We start from the raw sequence: 19,053 nt of genomic DNA, 5'->3' as shown, positions 1-19,053 counted from the left end.
CTAACTATTCTATGATTCTATGATTTAAAAACGATTTGTCACGACCAATTCAATTGGCAAGGTAGACCACTAAAATGCCCATTTTTGACAAAGTACTTATTTCTGATTGGTGAGAATTATGCTCCTCCTCTGGAATTTTAAGATTTACAGATGGAAAAGCTAAAATATAGAAAAACAAAAAGGTGATAGAAATTCTTGACTGCATAGCAGCCAAGTTAACAAGTGCAGGAAAGAGAAAGCCTTTCTATGCAAGCCAATACCACTACAAGAGGTTTGGAGGCCTAAGAATAATAGTATTTCATACAATTTATAATCCTAGAACAACACTACTTGTCCCTGTTTTACAGATTCTTTTACCTTGCACAAGCCAGGAAGTAGGAACTGTGTGGTGGGGTGGGTAAGAAGAGACAATCAAAAATTCACTCTCAAGAACTTCCTATATGCAATAACCCAAAGACAATTTTTGAGAGAGAACTGCAAAAATCGCCTAAATAATTACTTTTTTTCCCTCCCAAGATTCAAAATATGTGCTGTTATTTTGCAGCAATTCTGCTTCCAAAGGTCTAAAATGTGAAGTTTAATAAGAAAATGTCAACTAAAATAAGTCTATTTTAGTATTAAAAGGAAGTTTCTAACCCTAAAAAACACTTCATGTGAATTTGGTGCTGATTTACATGTTAAATGAGGATACCCAAAAACTAGATGAAAATCCTTACTTCAAAGTCCTCCTATTTGTGTGTGCACGCGTGTGTATGTGTGTGTGTACGTGCAAGTCATGCAAAATTGCTGAAAGAACAATCAACATGCGCTGAATTTTAATGTTAGATGTTACAAAGTAAGTTCAAATCTTAATTGCAGAATTCTTCATGAAGTGTTATATATTAATTACCATTTAATATAGCTAGTACATATTCACAAAATTCTTCACATCAAGAATAAAATATTTTTACTAAATATCACCAGAAACTGCCATAATATACTTCCAAAATAAACCCACCGCAATTAAGGAAGCTTCTCTAGAATGACACTGATTTACTAACTCTTTGTCCACTAAAAGCTTGGTATAGTTAATAACGTAATTACAAAAGCATTTTTACCACATACTTCAGTAGTGAAGTTTGGATTAACTCACATAGTTCAAACAGGTTAACTGCTCTAAAAACTCTTTAAGAGTGTAGAGGTTTCAACCAAAATGTGGCAACTGCACAGAGTGAAGGGCGCCATAAAATAAAGATTATATCTTAAGGACAGACAAAAAAGTTCATATTTACACTACAGGCACTTTTCCTAATTCTCAATGCCTTAGACTGTAAAAATAATGACAAGCCCAAAACCAGCAGTTATAGTTTGACCCAAGCTCATAGTAAAAAATAACCAACAATCCCCTCAACAGTACCACAGTATCATACTTAAAAGAAGCAGATAGAGTAGGAACATCTTCAAAATGCAAGTTGTTCATCATTTTTACTCTCACATTTCAAAGCATTTAGGTCTCTCTACCTATTTAACCTTAAAATTTTCATGCGTTTTCAACATTTCTCATCTAGGAAATGGCTGTCCAAAGTTTTGACATTCACATTCAGCAGGTAGAAAGTTAAAGTTGTTGCCCCCGTTACAGAAAATGATGCTTAATGAAGAAAACAAAAACAAAACAAAAAACAACTTGTGGGGAGAAAAAAAAAAAAAAGTCTTCTATATAAATAGGCAAAAAAGCGTTGCATTACAAGATTCAGAATCTGCACTTACTCTTTACCCCTTTCTTCCCCTTTCGTTCCTTCTTGTACTGTTCCTTCAGTTTACTTATTAGTCCCTGGTCTACATCCCAAACCTCAGCAGTTGGGGACAGGTCATCTTTGTCTACATGCAGCATATTATTAAAAGAAAAAAAATCAGCAATTGGCAATGCAAGCTGTTGGTGATTTACTATCATAGCTGTATAAGAGCATTAATAAAAGTTCTTAATAAATCTTTAAAGGTGCAGTCTCAGTTTTAAGTTTACAAAATACTGTCTCATTTCATACAGTATTCCAAAGCACTGTATAATATCAGTTACATATTTGAAAATAGTATGTTAATTTGTTACTAAGCAGCAAACAAATTAAGCTTCATAAGTAACTGTTTATGCTAGATACTTCGAAATACACAGAAATCCATTGGTGTTCAGAAACAATTACTGCATCTTTAGAAAGACAGTGTTAAGAAATTATTCAGCCAGTGTTGAATAAGCAAATAAAAGTGTCCATGCTATATCTCATGAAAATGCAAGCTGAGTAAGTCAGTGCCAGTTTATTCATGAAGACCACCATGCATCCTTTCACACTCATTCTACATGCACAAGAAAGAAACTTTGGTCCTGCATATAACCAGAGAAACTAATCTATAAATACAGCTTTACACATAAAGATGAAGTAATTTGCATAGGTGAATAAACTGACATCCCACTGCATTCCAGCAATTACATTATAATTAGCAGAAATACAACATTCCACAGCAGTTTCAGAAGACATGTCTTTTTCCGTTTGACGAATATTGCAGAGTTAAATATTCTCCAAGAAAAGCTGAATCTCCACTTTTCTAAACTATCCATCTCAAACGTTTATTTCTGGAAACAGAATTAATAAAAGAATAAACTTGTTTCTAAGGTAAATGTAACATCTGCAGAAGCTCTTTTGCTGTAGCCAACCAAGCAGCAACCAAACTGGGTTCGTGTGCCAGTTAAGCTTATGCTCATAAATTCTTTAGGCGTAAAAAAAAAACCACACAACAAAAAAACCCCCAAAAACCTCAGTTCATCAGTTCCCAACTTCCAATCATACCTACAATATCAGTGTTTCCATAAAAGAGCCACTTTTGAAGTTATAAACATTACAGTCATAAAAGTGCATAAGAGGAGGCATACACATCAGAAACAAAGAAGCATGCATTTAGGGTGCAAACCACTAGGAGTTATTCCAAGTACATGTTTCATGACAAAACATGACAAGCAAAAGATATTCTAGGATACTGATGCATCTACCATCATTCAAATAGGGCTGATCAATGACAAGGAGAAAGAATCTTGATCAAAGAGATGGAACATAAGAACAGCAAGGGTGGCAAAGGCATGAAACGGGCAGCTTAATGGTGGCAAAGTCCCATGAGCTGTCCACAAAAAACTGTTGAGAGGGGAATGGTACAATGACATCCTACACCAAACTGCAGCTACAACTACCAAATCACAAACACAAAGACCTCAAATCTTTATGACTGCAGGGCTAAAACACTGACAGAGAATAGTGATTAGTCAGAATACACAAAAGGCACAGAAAGGTAAGTCAGAGCCCAACCAAAAGAGAAAGGAAATTATTAAAAAAAAAAAAACAAACAAAAAGAAAACCACCCCCAAAAAAAAACCCCAAATCCCCACAGCCTAAAACCCAAGGAAAGGAAATTCAGTTAAGAACAAATTAAAATAATAATAAAAAAACCTATCCAAAGTAACATTAATAAAACGAAAATAATCCGCTAGGTTACAGCACTGCAGAAAAGAATTGGGGAATTAAACTAAACCAGAAGCTGACCATACATAACAGCAACGTAATACTGCTGTTAAACAAACGAAGCCCACCTCAAAACAACCCTAAAGCCACAACAAAACTGTCTGGTATATTTTTAAAGATGTGGCATATTAGTCTATTGAAACAGGAGTAGTCCAAATAATTCAGTGGACAATTTTGGTGATGACAAAATTGAAGGAACATGTCCAGTCTGTGTTCCACACCAGAAGTTTAGAAAATGTCTGCAGACTGCAAAACAAACAGGGCATTAAGTATCAAGACAAAGAATTTGAAGGAACTGGGCTCATTCAGTCAACAGAAAACAGGAAAGATGTAAGCTTGCAAACATAAATACTGAAAAACAATAATATCAGCTGCTGAAACTTACGTTGTAAATAGAAAACTAGATAAAACACAAACATTGATTAACCAGAGGGGCTGTGAAATCAACTTCAACGAAGATTTCTAGGAAATCTAAAGTCAGCAGTGTGTTTCAGATACGTCTAGATATACTTAGCTATTTCAGAACAGAGCCCTAAGACCACCTCTGTACCTACCCCCTAGTTACGAACTTCCTCAAATTGCCTATAGTGTTTACAGCCCACACTAAATTGACATCAGGACAATGCAGAGGATCTGGGATGTCCACTAGCCAATAGTACTTAGTGGAAAAAGGATTTATTTTGTTTTTTAAGATGCCCCCAGAGTCCTGGGCACATTCATTCTTTGAGTCTTAGTCCATCTGTAAACTGAACATTTTGTCTTCATGAAGAGGAGAAATTCAGTGATGAACGCATAGTCAAAATCTTAAGCAGAATAAAAAGATTATATAATACATAGCATCTGTAATGTGTACCAGTATGTCTTTATTCCTGTTTAAGCAAGAACAAGTTCTACATACGTCTTTTTCTTGATGATACTGTATCGCAAGGCATTAATAAATTCTTTAATCTAAAAATGTACATTCATGTTTTAATGTGCTGTGTACTTTAATCCTTTATTTAACACTGTTTGAATTTGCTCATTTTTCACTACTTCAAAGACAAGCTGTTCTTAAGTAAAACATGTCACATGATAGGACACTTTAAATGACAATGTTAGAAAATAATTTAAGACTCAAAGTATATTAAATAAGTAATCTACAAATGTGTTTGTAAAAAGTGGTATTACAGGAAGGCAAAACCAAGCAACCCAAACTTCTGCACTCAGTGGCTGGTTTGCAAAAGTGTCCACTAGGAAAATGTAACTATCAAATTTGGCAATGAAACATTTTAGTGCGTCTGAAGTTAGACCTACAGATAATACTTTGACAAGCGAGTACTGACAGCAATAATAAAGCCAGACTAGACAATAAGTCTAGCAGCTAAACACCAGAAGTTTGGTTTCCAGATACTAAATAAAGGCATTATAAAGAAATACACATGTAAACCTTCACGTTTTTCAGAGAGCTTAAAACTTTGTAAGAGTAAAAAGTGATAGAAGGATGCCAATGACAGGAAAAAAAAACAGGAAACTAAAAAAATGCTAAGAAAACAGAACATCTATTTACATTATGAAGAAAAGTATGAATTTTGACTGAAATACTAAAGTTCCCCCTCAAAAATGAATAAATGGATGGAGATCTCAAGTTTCAAAGAGTTCAAAATGTGACAAACTAAAATACATTGGTTTAGGCAAAGTATTATTTTATGTTAGAAGGTGTTTCAGTGGGACAATACTTGTAATGTTATTTTTGATAGGTAATAAAGAAGCGTCGTCTTTAAATATTTCAAATTTACACACTGATCTTTAAATAAGTGACACTTAACCCTAAGACTGGATAGATTATATCCTCAAACATCCATTTAAGGAAAAAGCAGCTGCACTGCAGTCAGTGACATACTATGAAAGAAGCATTGCTACTACAGTTTGGAGTATGTCTTCTAACTCACTATTTAAATAGTAAGTTAGTACAAATTATACAACAAATTCATGAATATTGTCTTCAAATGGCAAAAGTTTGAACACATACTTTTAAAGATGAATGCAGGTTTATGTTCATTTCCTTCTCCCCACTTCCTTGCCTCAGACACAAGTGTTTTGGTTAACAATGGAATTACTGCAGTTAAACCAGCTGTCACAAACAAAGCTATCACGAAGTGTGTACAAGCTCCTAAAATGCTCTGACTCACTTCTGCTATGGGTTCACTTAAACTGTAATAAAAGACATTCAAACTGCTCTCTGAAAAGTGTGGTGGGCAATTTGATTTTTAAAAAACATTTTTAGATTTTAAGTTTGGGACAGCAACCAAACTGCTCAAAAACAAGTCTGAAAAAATGTAACTTGCAGTCAGCATTGCAAATAAAATAGAATCTTCCCATTCAGGGTAACTACCTGCGAAGATGACACAGATAGAAAGTAATATTGGAAAGGAATCACGTGGTATATCAGCAACAAGCTAGTTCAGTAAGTTTCAGCAGCCTGCTCTGAAAAAATCTGTAAATCTTTGACTGCATGAATTATAGCATCAAGCTGTCATTCCTTCTATATAGAACAGTGGTAAGACTGATGCTAGACCAAGAACTTTCTGCATTACTACACATTTGAAGGGATGCTGCAAACAAAAGTCAAAACCTTGGCTTCAGGGCCTCTTATACAAAGAGATTTGCCTGTTTGGCTAAATAAAAAGATGATCAGGAAACTAATCAAGTAACATTACCTTCAAAAGGAGAACAGCAGCAAGAAACTAAAATGCTTCTAAATAGTATTACTAAAGCTAAAGGTAATAGTTATTCCAGCTTCATCTTCCAACTAGAAATAAGACTGAGTTTTAAAAATAAAGGTGACTAGCCCTTTGATACTAATTTCCAGGAAGGAATGCTTTCTAATCCCTGATATCCTCAAAATCAAGACTGGATGATTCTCCTGGAAGATGTGCCAGTATTCTTATTCCTGTAGGTCTTTATATTCTCTTTGCTCACCAAAGCGTTTATCCAAGCCTAACAAATTCATTGTCTCAATGACAAAACGGTCAAGATGATCTAGTGACATTTTTTGTCCTTACAACAAAAGACTTAGAGTATGCAACCACAAAATTGCTTGTACCACCGTTCAGTCGGTCAGTTTCCCATTTCAAGCCAGACATGAATTACTTGGTTCACTATTCTTTTTCCTACGCAAATTCTCTCCCTCTTTCAATTCTTCTCTTGAAACACAAGGGCTCCAGAAGCTTCTGACTTAGCATAGTTTGTTTCACATCAAATTATTAACCTACTTACTTTTATTATCTACACTAAAATAAAGTTATGCCAGTAAAATAGTATTTTTTGATTCTACTAATGTAAGCCACATTAGCAATAGCATCTAAAAAATCTCAGCCAGAAAAATTAGATATACTAATTGGCCATTTTTACAAGTACACCAAAGAAATCTATTTAACTTGAGCACCGAGAGTTTAAAGTTCTTGATCACAAAAAAATACGTAAAAAAGAACATAGATATGAAAGCACATTTAATTCAGGTATAAAAATATTCCAAATCCTAGCTTTTCTGATTGAGGAAACAAAATATTCTCCTATTTTAATTTGGGAATCAAGACCAAAACCTGAAACAAATGTAACTAGAATTGTACTTGTGGAAACTACAACAGCACATATACATTATTGTATAGATACAAAAATTTCAGCATCTGGTACATTACTAAGCAGCAACATTTGATCACCACAATCATCCACACATCCACACCATCTTAGCAGGTATAGCAACTCTTGTGTACTATCATGAACAAGTATTCCTTTATTTCTAAATGCTTCTGTTAGCATCTTACCCCACTCTGTTCCATCTCCTGAACTTCGAGCTTCTCCAGCTCCCTCACCATCTTCAGCTGTCACTAAAAAATCAAATTCTTTCAAAGCTTCTTCAGTATCGGGGTCATCTGTAAGGTCAGCAGCTAAACCTTCATTACCAATCTGCAAGCAGATAAATATTTTTCTGCATTTGAATCATGAATAGATTTTCTACTCAAATATTTAGAAGCGATACCGATTGCTACGCTCCCTGAGTACTTAGTTGCAGGGGAAAACATTTTTCAACATGAAATGCAGAAAAAGATACTTATAGTCAGATCTAGAGCTGCTTATTAAAACAAAAGAAAAAAACCAAACAAACCACACCCAAAAAAAACCCAACAAAAAAGCGCAGTGCAGTCTAGTTATCATTAGGAAATAAAAAGAACACTGACACTAGCATCCAAATCTTCCCTTTTTATTTAAAAGCTATCAAATAGAAGTTGCTTCTTTCTCTTGCAACATCAATAGCTTTGTAGAGAACCTTTACATACAGACTGTGTTTTTTACTGGTCTTGAAGCCTTTTTTCCTTTTTGTTTTCTCAGTGTGAAACATAAGGTTGCAAAATACATTTTCTTCCAAAAAGTGTCTTTTTACTGGTTCTACCACACCTTCGCCTTAAACCCCCTATCAAGGCATCAATGAAAAGTTTTCTTTCATTCTGCAGGTGAAAAAATTTCCACATGGGGTTATGTTTCTGTAAGTTGGACAATATTCGTATCCTTTTGCAGAAAAATACAATTTTAACAAAGTTATCTATAAATGATGCTTCTACTTTCTATAGAAACAAAAAAACAAGCTTTGTCAAGAATTTAGAAAAAAAAGAATGTAATGTCTTCATATCTGCTTGGAGATTTACTTATTAGATAATCTTTTTATCACATACATGATCTACCACCTTGGTATGAAAAATATTCCACTGATCGGTTGTTTAATCTGTTTACCAAAAGTACAAGCTAATGCCAAAGGTATGGTGGAAAACACTTCCTGACAAGTCAAGTTAGGAGATTAAGAACTTGTGTCAAGACAAGCTAATGCTGCTATTTAGGAAAACTGAATGCAGCCAGAGGGGTCATCATGCTACAGAATACTCTACTGAGCAAAAAGTAATAAAACTGTGAATACAATGTTCATAAATAAACCTCTTTACATGAAGAAACCCCGATGACAGAGATATTCTTCCAGTATAGGAGAAATATAACTAAGAAAGTACAGGTAAGACAGTCTATCCTACCCAGAAAGCTGCTAACAGAATGGAAAACTAAAAAGGAAAATAAACCGGAACTGGAGATAAGTCTCTGCCAGGCTCTTAATATATTTAATAAAAAGCTGCATAAAAGGAAGAATTAAACACATATTTGACATGGAAATGATTTTTTTTCATTACATAATTTAGTTCCTTCTATGAAATTGTCCCTACATTCTCCAAAACTTAGAAAGGATGCACACTGTATTGTGCTAAATTTGCCTCATAAAGGCTTTCAAAAGTATGCAGAGAAGCTGGGATGGCCAAATCAGTTATTTCTTTCATCAATTAACTCACATTTGCAAAAAAATAATATATTAACTAAATCACCAAATTTACCAATAACGCATCTGCTTACAATCCATTCAGATAACAAAGGTACAACAACATTTTAACATTTATAGTCATCTGGAAAAAAAAAATCCCTTCCTAAAAAGGGGATTTCAGCTCTATATATACAAAAAAAAAAAAAATTAAAAATCTTTTACTTTGTGTTTCTTATTCATCCGGTGCTTTTCTTTTCCATCTGCAATATCTTCTATCATGTCACTCTCTTCTTCTTCATCACTATCATCTGCATTTTCTAAGAAGTTAAATGTTTCAAGAACATCACCAGAATTCCTACATAAACAGAAACATTAAGAGAGAATCCATTTTACTTGCTGAAGAGATGTTAGGCGATTAATCAGATTAAATGCAATTGCTACCTAACAGCTTAAAAGCTTTAAAACAAGCAAAACAGGTATGAAAAAGTTTCTACAACTCCAAAGGGTCATATGACAAATTCAACTTCAATACGCTACATATTTTCATATATATATAGATAGATAGATATAAAAATATAACACACATATATGTATGTAATATAGACACCTATGTTCCTACGTATAATCAATCTCAGTTAAGTTCAATCATTTGTAGTCAGCTACACTCACAGCTGTTCAGAGACTCTACAGTTGAAAGTTCAACATGAAATAACTGGCACGTATCAATGACTAAGTAGAACAAACTTTAGGCATTTCTTAGCCCTTCACTTACCTTTTGATTTCCTGTCCCTTTTGTTTTGATGGAGATTCACCCCCATTGAGGATCTGTTCCAAGTTCTTTGTCTCTACTGAACCATTTGGTTCTGAATTGGAGAGCCCAAGCAATGACCTTACCCGCTGGGAGCGTACATCCAATATTGTATCTGTATAACCTACTTCCTGAAGATACCTAGAAGCATTAAGAGAAGAAAGAGAAAGCATATTTGAGGGAAAAAGAAAGAATTTAGTATTGACTGTTAAAAATTAATACCACTGTTATATCACTTATAGAAAAATAAGCTTCATTGTCATCCATCTCATGTGGAAAACCTTACTCTATGCTGCTTACAGCTCAAGGCTATGAAGTTTAGAAAAATGAACCACTATTTATCCAACTCAATTACTGTGTTTCATAAAGTATATACATATACAGCTGCTCATACTTCGTAGAAAAGTTTGAATACACCAATATTCAACAAGTTACTTACTGTCTCAGTAACTGTCTGCCTTGCTTCCAGGTCAATTGGCTATTCTGAGGTACTGCGGGAACCTCCATATCTTTGGTTTCTTCTGAAAGATACAGTGTCATAGTTGGCTGGCTTTCTTTGAACTCAATTTACTTTTTGCAAAATAACAATGAAACTAAAAGCTTTAAACTAGGAGCAGTGTTTTTCAATTAATTTTCCCCCTAATTCTTTGCTGAAGCGTCAGGCAAATAATTGAAAACAATCACTGAAAAATCCTGACCCCTTATACACAGAAAAGTAACCAGAAAAATATTTAACTTGTGCATAAAAGAATGTGCACTGAAGTGTTACTGCTAAGAAAACAGGCTATATCTCTTTCACAAAGCAGAGATGCTTAGAAAGCAACATGGAAAATACAGTTCAAATAAGTGAAGCAGTAGAAAAACATGTCAAGTTTAACAAATTCCATCAGTTTACTATCAACAGTTAACATCTAGAACCACTGCATTTTTACTATGGTAGAGACTATAAAACATAGCACAAACTAATAGTTTAAGGATTTTAACTTCTAACTTATAATGCTTTTAAACACATACGAAAAATCCCATCAGGCAAGAAATATGAATCATGATCTCTAGTTTAAATTGGGTATGAAAGTACTGAAAATGTGTGGTACTTCTAAAAGAGAACAAAAAAATGGGGTAGGGGAATAAAGACCTACAATTCAAGAGAAGCTACATGCAATTCTGCTTATTAAATAGTCCAATGTTGTTATGAAAAATCTTTTCCTCTATCTGTAGTACTGTGAAGAGCAAAAATGAACAACTTTATATCTACATTGCAAAATCCGATGCACTCCAGAGTACCAATAAGGATAGTCTTTCTTTCCTCTCAGGATTTTTTTCCTTGATTTAAGATAAAACCAGAAGCTCACCAACATTTTTTTTCCCCAAGCTTATGCAGTACAATTTTTTTCTCCTCATTCTTTGAACATTAGTATCCTATAAAACCACCAAATACCAACACTATTTCTTATGTGTATTCTGCACTTACGCCTTCATTCTGAATGGATGGCGGAAAGTAGTAAATCTTTAAAGAAAGATAGTATCAGAAATGATAACGAGGAGCAGCAGCTAAATAGGAATTGTATAACCTCATTTAAAGCTGTCTTTGACGTTCAGAGCTCTTTCAAAAAAGGGAAGGTCAATTAATTTTGATTATCAGATCAAACAATATTTAACCAATACCAAACCTTTCCTAAAGATCTTCTCTAACACCTGGGCATGGGGTGTGAGAAGACAACTGAAAGCTGCAATAAATAGAGCACAGCAAATCTAGAACGGTGTTTAAAAAAATTATACCAAAACAGACTACTGTAAAAAAAAGTTACCTGAATCAAAAGTTGGCATTTTCAAGTCACCTTGGTTCAATTCTGTGCCATATTTTAATTTATGATATTTTGCCCTGAAAAACACACAAATGTTTAACAGATTAACATATAATGCTCTTATCAGATCATAACATTCTACTATTCCCATTTAAAACCATACTAATAACATACTTTATCCAAATAAAACTGTTGTGATCCTTACTGCATCATACAATTATTTCTAGTTTTTCAAGAACACAGTTTTGAAGCAACCTGTAGATCAGTTTAGTACGTTCTCCAAGAACTTGGGTGTTTTTCCATGCGTGTCAGCTACTACAAGAACCTTTCAAAAAAGACTAGGTTCAAGTGTTCAGCAGAGATTATTTTTGCTGCTGTAGCACTGTCACAGCTAGCCAATCATACCACAACAAATGAACCTCATATTTGGGATTTCTGCCTATTTGCCACCTTCAAATTCCTCTTCAATTTTTCTCCTGTCCTGTCTTTGCTTACAATGGAGATCTTTCCCTCTGAAGAACCACCCTGGAGTGTGATTTCCCTCATCACATGTATTCTTTTCCTGATCTTTCTCTTACTCATTGACTGGAGACTTAGCTTCCAATTCCTTCTCAGTCCACTCATGCAAACGTGCCCCACTCCTTCCCATCTCCTGATTGCTGTTCTCCTACCCTCTCCTTCTCCATCACTTTTTTAAAATCAGTCTTGATGATACTATTTCCATGCAGGTATTGCATGAGCCTTCCAAATCCTACTCTCTACCCACACTGCCTTATCAATATGTCTTCAGCTCCCTCTACCTTCAGGAATACCACATGAACTACCTGCACCTATATCCTGGAATTCTCTGTCCTAGATCTTTCCATCGTTTGACTTTTGCCTTGTAGATCCTTTGCAACAGTACTCAAAATCTCAGGGAACAGAACTCTAGATCTTCTGCAGTAGAGCCAAAGTGAAAGATCTCTGTAAAAATGTTAGCAGCCACATTTTAAAGAAGTGTCTATAAAATACAACTGTCTTCATAATTCTGTATTAATATTTGACCAAATTTTTAAGTATAATCCAACTGTATCTAGTGTCCACCAATCTTAAAGACTACTCTTGAATATGAAACTTCCGGAGAAAAGATACATAATGGAGCATGTGCTGAGTAGACAAAATCAAGGATTTCCAACAGATCTCCTCAAACAGCTGAGCCACCACTGCAAGTTTTTTCCAAATACATCAGGCATCTCAAATGCTGCCTGATGTACTTGATGGTATAGACGATTTTCTTCTAAATTACAGAAGTCTCTGCTAAACGTGCATCAGGAACAGTCTCATTAACAAACGGTCAGTAGATGGCACTATTGACCCTTTATAGTAAGATAAAATTCTGCATTTCATAGCAATTGCATTCTAACAGAAAAACTGTAAGGCTCCTGAAGACTAGGTATTTGTGTGACCTGAATCTGACTGACTGCCAGTTAAATAGAATCATAAATTATTTGTTAATATGTTCATGTTTCATTCATAGAATCATAAAATAGTTTGGGTTGGAAGGGACCTTAAGATCATCTAGTTCCAACCCCCCTGCCATGAGCAGGGACACCACACACTAAAAACTATGTCGCCCAAGGCTCTGTCCAGCCTGGCCTTAAACGCCTCCAGGGTTGTGCACTAATAAGACTGGTGATCGCTTTAAATGAGAGACAAAGCGTTGTTCCACATTGTAACAGGGCAGTGTTCCACACAAGCTCTCCCGAAAAAGTGCACGTGCTATGATTTATAAAGCACCGTACATTTGGGGTTAAAAAATAAACAAACAAAAAGAAAATAATTATGAAATTGTGACATTAAACAGAACTGCCAAAATGTGTTTGCTTACTTCGTAAGTGAAGCCAATAGAGAACTGTAACTGAAAAGCCAACATGTATTTGTTCAATTCAAGCTGTGGCAAATACTATTTAGGAACAGTTGTTTCACTCTAGAGCTACAATTTCAAAACAATAATTAAAATTCTGCTTTAACTGTTCATTAGAGTAGATGATGATGTATCTGATCTAAAATTCTACCAATGACTAGCCACTACAAATAAGCCAAGATATTGCTGCATGTAATGAGATCCACTATCACATCAACTTCAATTTTACAATAAGAAATTAATCTTATTAAATTCCAATAAACTGTATCTTTGCATATGTACTCCTTTCTGTACTGTCCACACAAACAAAGGTAATTCTTATATATCTTTAAAATTACTAGGCAAGCTACATAGCTGTTGACAAGCCAGTGACATTACGCCCCCACAACACATAGTAACTGAGCTCTACAGAAGAGGCATCTTTTAAGTACTGACTTGATATTCTTCTAAGGTGAGATTTCTATCAGTGAAAAAGTAAAAGGAGGAGAAATAATGCCCTGCACTGATTTAACTGCTTGTTGCTATTTAGCTCTTGAATCCTACCACTCATTTGCAAGGATATAAGCCAGCTCCAGTCCAAACCTCAGAAAGTCAAAATATAGCCACAGTTTTATGATCTCAGCAAGTCTTATTAATTCAAGCACAGCACTATGCTAATGAAGCCTGGAGTAGAGTGGCTCAGAGTACATAACAGAAGAAGTCTGGCTGGATCTCAAAGCACCATAAAGGAATATACACTAGCTACAAACAAAAAAATCCCCAAACATAAAACTACATTTAGGCCCAATTTTATTACAGAAATTGATACAGAACTACCAAAATATTTAAGGACATTAAAATAGTAACATTTTACTTCTCTAAACATTATCACACAGTGCATACACACTTACAGATGAATACTAGAAATATCAAACTATTTTGTAACTACTACTGCATTTTATTTAACCTTACACACTGATGTCCTCCTGTTTCATACCCTTTTTCTGAGAACTCAGTCATCATTGTCTGAGTGAGTTTGCTTCCGACTCCCTATAATCTGATATTTTACTACATGACTCTGACAGCATCATGAAGTTAAAAACACAAGAGAAAGGGGGCAGAGGGGGAACAGGTGCAACACAATATTTGCTGTCAACAATTTTCAGATCTGAAGTTTTCAGAATTTCTTTTCATTAGTTATGATTCTTGACTCAGAGGAACAGTGGCAAAAAAACCCCTTTATTATCCTGAACTTTTCATTCAGTGCAGCAACCAAGAAACTAACATACTGTCATTCCTCGATGGTTTGCTGACAAGCCACTACCTGCTTGCTCTCCTTGCTCAATCCATCATACTTTTGCAATTAGATCCCCCCAAACTACTAGGCATTTGTAGCAAAAAAATAACAGACAGCTTCCTTGTTGCCTCCCACACATTCACCAGTCATCCCCAGACTTTCTGTTCCTGTTTTCAGCAATCTTCATGAGAATTCTGGCTGGAACTTAAGCAAGGATTTTCCTCTTGCACAGTACGCAGCATTGGCTTGTACCCATTAGCCACAAGAACTAAAGTGAACTGTACGTTTCTGCTGTTCTGCTTCTGTTGTACATATGTTTACAAGTTTCTTGCCCATCAGATGGATTTTGGAATTTCACAGGAAGTCAAACTATAAAGGCAGCTGCATTTCAGGAGAAAGCAAGAATGAAATTTCACCAATGCCCAAATTCTGCAAATGATGTCTTCACACTCCAGCTGTAGTTAACTGCCTCTGATTTATCTCAGTAAGTAGGCAATCCTCACAGCCTTATGGTTGTGTATCCTTATGGTATCTCTGTATTAGCAGCATACAGAGAGTTTATTATTGCCAAAATAACCAAAATGTTTTCTTTTAACTTTATAAAATTAATTATACCCAAGACACTTGGGTTTGTCATAACAGCATATTATTCCTTTGATATGTTCAATATTCTTTAAAGAAAAAGTACACACACCCCAACTCTTTGCATAGTTTTCACCTGCTCTGAATCCAGAGTGACTTGCACATTACCCACATGATGTAACAACACAATTTTTAGTCTTGCACTGGTTGGAAACCTTGCATTACTTTCCTTTTCGAGGACAGGGCTAAAAGAAGAAATAGATCCTTTCTGCCTATTACTTCACCAGAAAACACAGGATGTGCCAATATGGCTTTCTGTATGAACTTAGGCTGTTTTCTGGAGCACCTTTGTACTGGACACTCCACGGACACATGGAGCCATCCTTGCCAAAAACATTAGGCTTTAATATGAAACCAACTTATCAAAGTTATCTTTGACCTAGTCATTTACTCATAATTCATAATGGAAAATACATTTAGATATACTTACTCTTTGATAACTAACTTAAAAAACGCCCAGGTGAAGCCGCTCTACATTTTGCTACAAAATTTTAAGTTTAGTGTGGCAAGAACGTTCCTTCCACTCAAAAATAAATGATTAAAGGCTACCTGTTTCGTTGCCAGATCCTCAAGATGCTTACACTTCTTGATTCAACTACTTTCAAAGAGCATGACAAAATTAAATATAAGAATTGAATCCTCTACTGAAGGCATAGGCACATGGCAAGATTATTTTCCTAGTGTTTTTGCAGAATTAACTACTAACTTTGGTCAAATGGAATAACCAGAGCATGTAGGTTTGAAGGATATTAGCCTGCACGGACTGAGTGGAATTTAAATTTTTAAAGCACTAATGCTACAGAAAACACACCTAATAAGACCAGAAATTCTAGCATCTACCACATGAAAATACTTCAAAATGTAATGCTAATTTTTGAAGGATTCCATTCTGACATAAAACAGTTTTCATCATGCAACACAAACACAATAGTTGTAGAGAATCAAGAGAACAGTATTTTTCATTCTTTCAAGCTTAATACCACAGAAGAGCAGGTAAAGGGATAGTAATAAGATATAAGCATTTGGAATATTTATTCTTACTTAGTACACCATTACTCTAACTCAGAAAAGGGAAACTGTCCAATCTGAACTTCATGTGATTAAGACATGAGTCCAAACAATTTAAAAATCAGGCAACTTTTAATTATAGCAGACACCAAAGTTTATAAGAAAATGCAGCATAAAGACAACCAACCATAAAGATATTTTACACAAAGTAACAGAGAATCATCTAGTAAAGATAGTTTCCATAACATGATGGAATTCCTTTTAGTCTGTAAAGTCTTCCAGGTCAGATAAAAGCTGAACAATTTGTATACCTACCTTTCTTGTTTTAATGCATATTCTAACATTTTTATTCTTCTCACTAAATCTTTCTTCAAATTTTCTTGACCCTTTCTTTCCCCTTGTAAAAACGCTATCCGAGCCTGAAAACACACACACACAAAAGAAAAAAGATAACAGATTTTATTCCATACTGTTCCCAAAACAAAGCAACGAAGTCTGGCTCAAAAAGGGGAGGAAGGAAACAACAACAACAAAAAAATCTTTTTTCATTAATTACTTCAGTCAGTCATTAACAACAAATATTTCTATGCTGGAAACCAAGTATTATTTTCTGTTCATAAATGTTGGGTTTTTTTCCTTGAAATAAAGGTATTAAAGTTAGTATAGTAGCTCTTGAAGAAGGCACAAACAGCAATCATATGTAACATTTCAATACATGCACATATTTTTGTCTTTAAGGCAATTAAATTCTTTTACACATTTTCCTCCAAAACCCAAAGCCATATTAAAACAGGTACACAGCATACTTTTAAGCAATTGACTTTTTAATGGCAGCATATTGATTAGATTAAGAAATGGTAACATGAATTCCAATACAGAATTTAAAAAACCATTACAGAGGAAACAGCTATATTTTACAGATTCACATTTTACTTAACTACTGAAGATGGCTAAAGATTAGAATATCAAGGTAGAATTGGGTTTAGTGTGCTGTTCTACATGAAGAAAAATGCCTTTTTCTATTTATTTTTTTTTTTAAGCATCAACCATATTACCCACCTAACTTACAAAGAAGCAATGAAGCTTCCTACTTGCCTGCTAACATAGTAGGTAACAACAAATTCAGTAGAACATAAAAGCTATCAAGTAGTGCAAAAGGTCTAGTGGAAAACATGACAGTAGTTGAGAAGTAAAGTTAGGAATTCTGTTGAAAAATAAGTAGTCTCTTCACTATAAAAGTGAAAGGGCTTATATTCCGTCTTCTGCAAGTTCAAATCCTCATGAAGACAAGGGAACTTGCAGATGTGAATACAAAATTTATACAATGATATTACTGGATAGGCCATCACTATAGGAAACTACTAACTCATTTGTCCTCATTATGACTTTAAATTGACCAAAGTCATCAATTTAAAATCTTCTTGGAAGAGGGATTAAAAAGAAACAAAGTAAGGAGAGTAGAGACCACACTGATCTATGGAGCTTAAGATCACAGTTTCATTATCAAAGGAGGCACAATCAAGAAAACAAAAACCAAACCAAACAAAAAAAAAAACCCACCAAAAAAACCCAAAAAACCCAAACCAACAAACACCAAAAAAACCCACCAAAACAAAAACCAACTACAGAGCTATAATTGGCATCCGATCCATCTTTGAAGATTTTTTAAAGGGAGTGGTTGTACATTTTCATTACTCTCAGTGGTTAGAGCCTGAAACGGTCTAACCAGGAGGATAGCATTCTTTCATTGCTCCTTTCTCAAGACTAAGTGATAACATCGCATAAAACTCCACACACCAGCTCCAATTTTAGCCCCTCTGGCCTTTGTGCTCAATGGTAAACCAAATTAAAATGTGTTCTTCTACCCTGCATTAGCTAACTAATAATTTAATCAAAATTTAAAATCTTAGAACAAGATAGTTATGAGTACTTCCATTAAAAGTCTACCATGAAAGCACTATCAACTAACCATTGCCACTTGGTGAGAAAGATTCATGCACCAGACAGTGCATGGTTTTAGAGAAGGAAAAAAAAATAAATACAGATTTTGTAATGATTGCAGACATATTTGAAGATCAAAGCTAGAGAGACCAAGATCCAGAGTCTGCTATTTTAAACAACCAGCTCCCAGTGGAAAGGGATGGAGCAAGTTGAGCAAACCCAACAACTATGCTCAACTGCAATTATATTACTTAGATTCTAAAAAAAATATTATAAAACTGACTCTAATTCAATTGAAAGTTAAAAGCCTTCTGCAGAAGGCTATAATTATAACTAATTTGCACTTCTATAGTATCTTGCTCTAGTAAGGCAGCAAGTGACCAGACAATTTCACACGCCCAAATTAGCACAATTTTCACTCATCAAAGATGAGGCAACAAAGAGTAAACAGTGCCCTTACACATAATTACAAAAGTACATATAAAAAAGTTATAAAAGTAGCTTTTCAAAAAAAGTAATATATTACATGCACACATATGCACAACACCATACTTCAAAAAACTGGAAGTTACTGCATGCACAGACTCTTTTTACAAAAACAAAGCCAGAACTAAATACTGTGATAATTAGCATCTAAGGAAGGTTATGAGAGATCTTCTGCTCTGTGACTTGAATGTGGTTCTCAACTCTTTCCAAAACTCGAGTGTTCTAGAAGCAATGGTCTTCTCCCATTCTATCAGTCTTCTTTCATTGGCCAGCACCCTTTTGTAACTACTTGACAAATCTTGGTAGCCAC

At 34.7% G+C, this 19,053-nt stretch overlaps 1 protein-coding gene across 1 annotated transcript; it reads right to left on the bottom strand.

Annotated features, from left to right (window-relative positions):
• Positions 1-1,746: 1,746 nt before the first annotated feature.
• LOC104401180 (striatin-3-like) lies at positions 1,747-16,732 on the bottom strand (the record flags this gene model as incomplete). The annotated part of the gene is made up of 7 exons (XM_010015881.1): positions 16,632-16,732; positions 11,491-11,564; positions 10,122-10,203; positions 9,647-9,823; positions 9,097-9,229; positions 7,343-7,484; positions 1,747-1,857 (listed from the first exon to the last, which is right to left on the bottom strand). Coding segments are annotated over exons 1-7 (748 nt in total), but the record flags the coding sequence as incomplete, so codon positions are not given.
• Between the last annotated feature and the right edge of the window lie 2,321 nt (positions 16,733-19,053).

This window comes from Nestor notabilis, unplaced genomic scaffold, assembly GCF_000696875.1.
Source record: "Nestor notabilis isolate BGI_N333 unplaced genomic scaffold, ASM69687v1 scaffold8356, whole genome shotgun sequence".
Classification (NCBI taxonomy): domain Eukaryota; kingdom Metazoa; phylum Chordata; class Aves; order Psittaciformes; family Psittacidae; genus Nestor; species Nestor notabilis.
The sequence above is the reverse complement of the archived record's forward strand: the minus strand, read 5'-3'. Positions and strand labels throughout refer to the sequence as shown.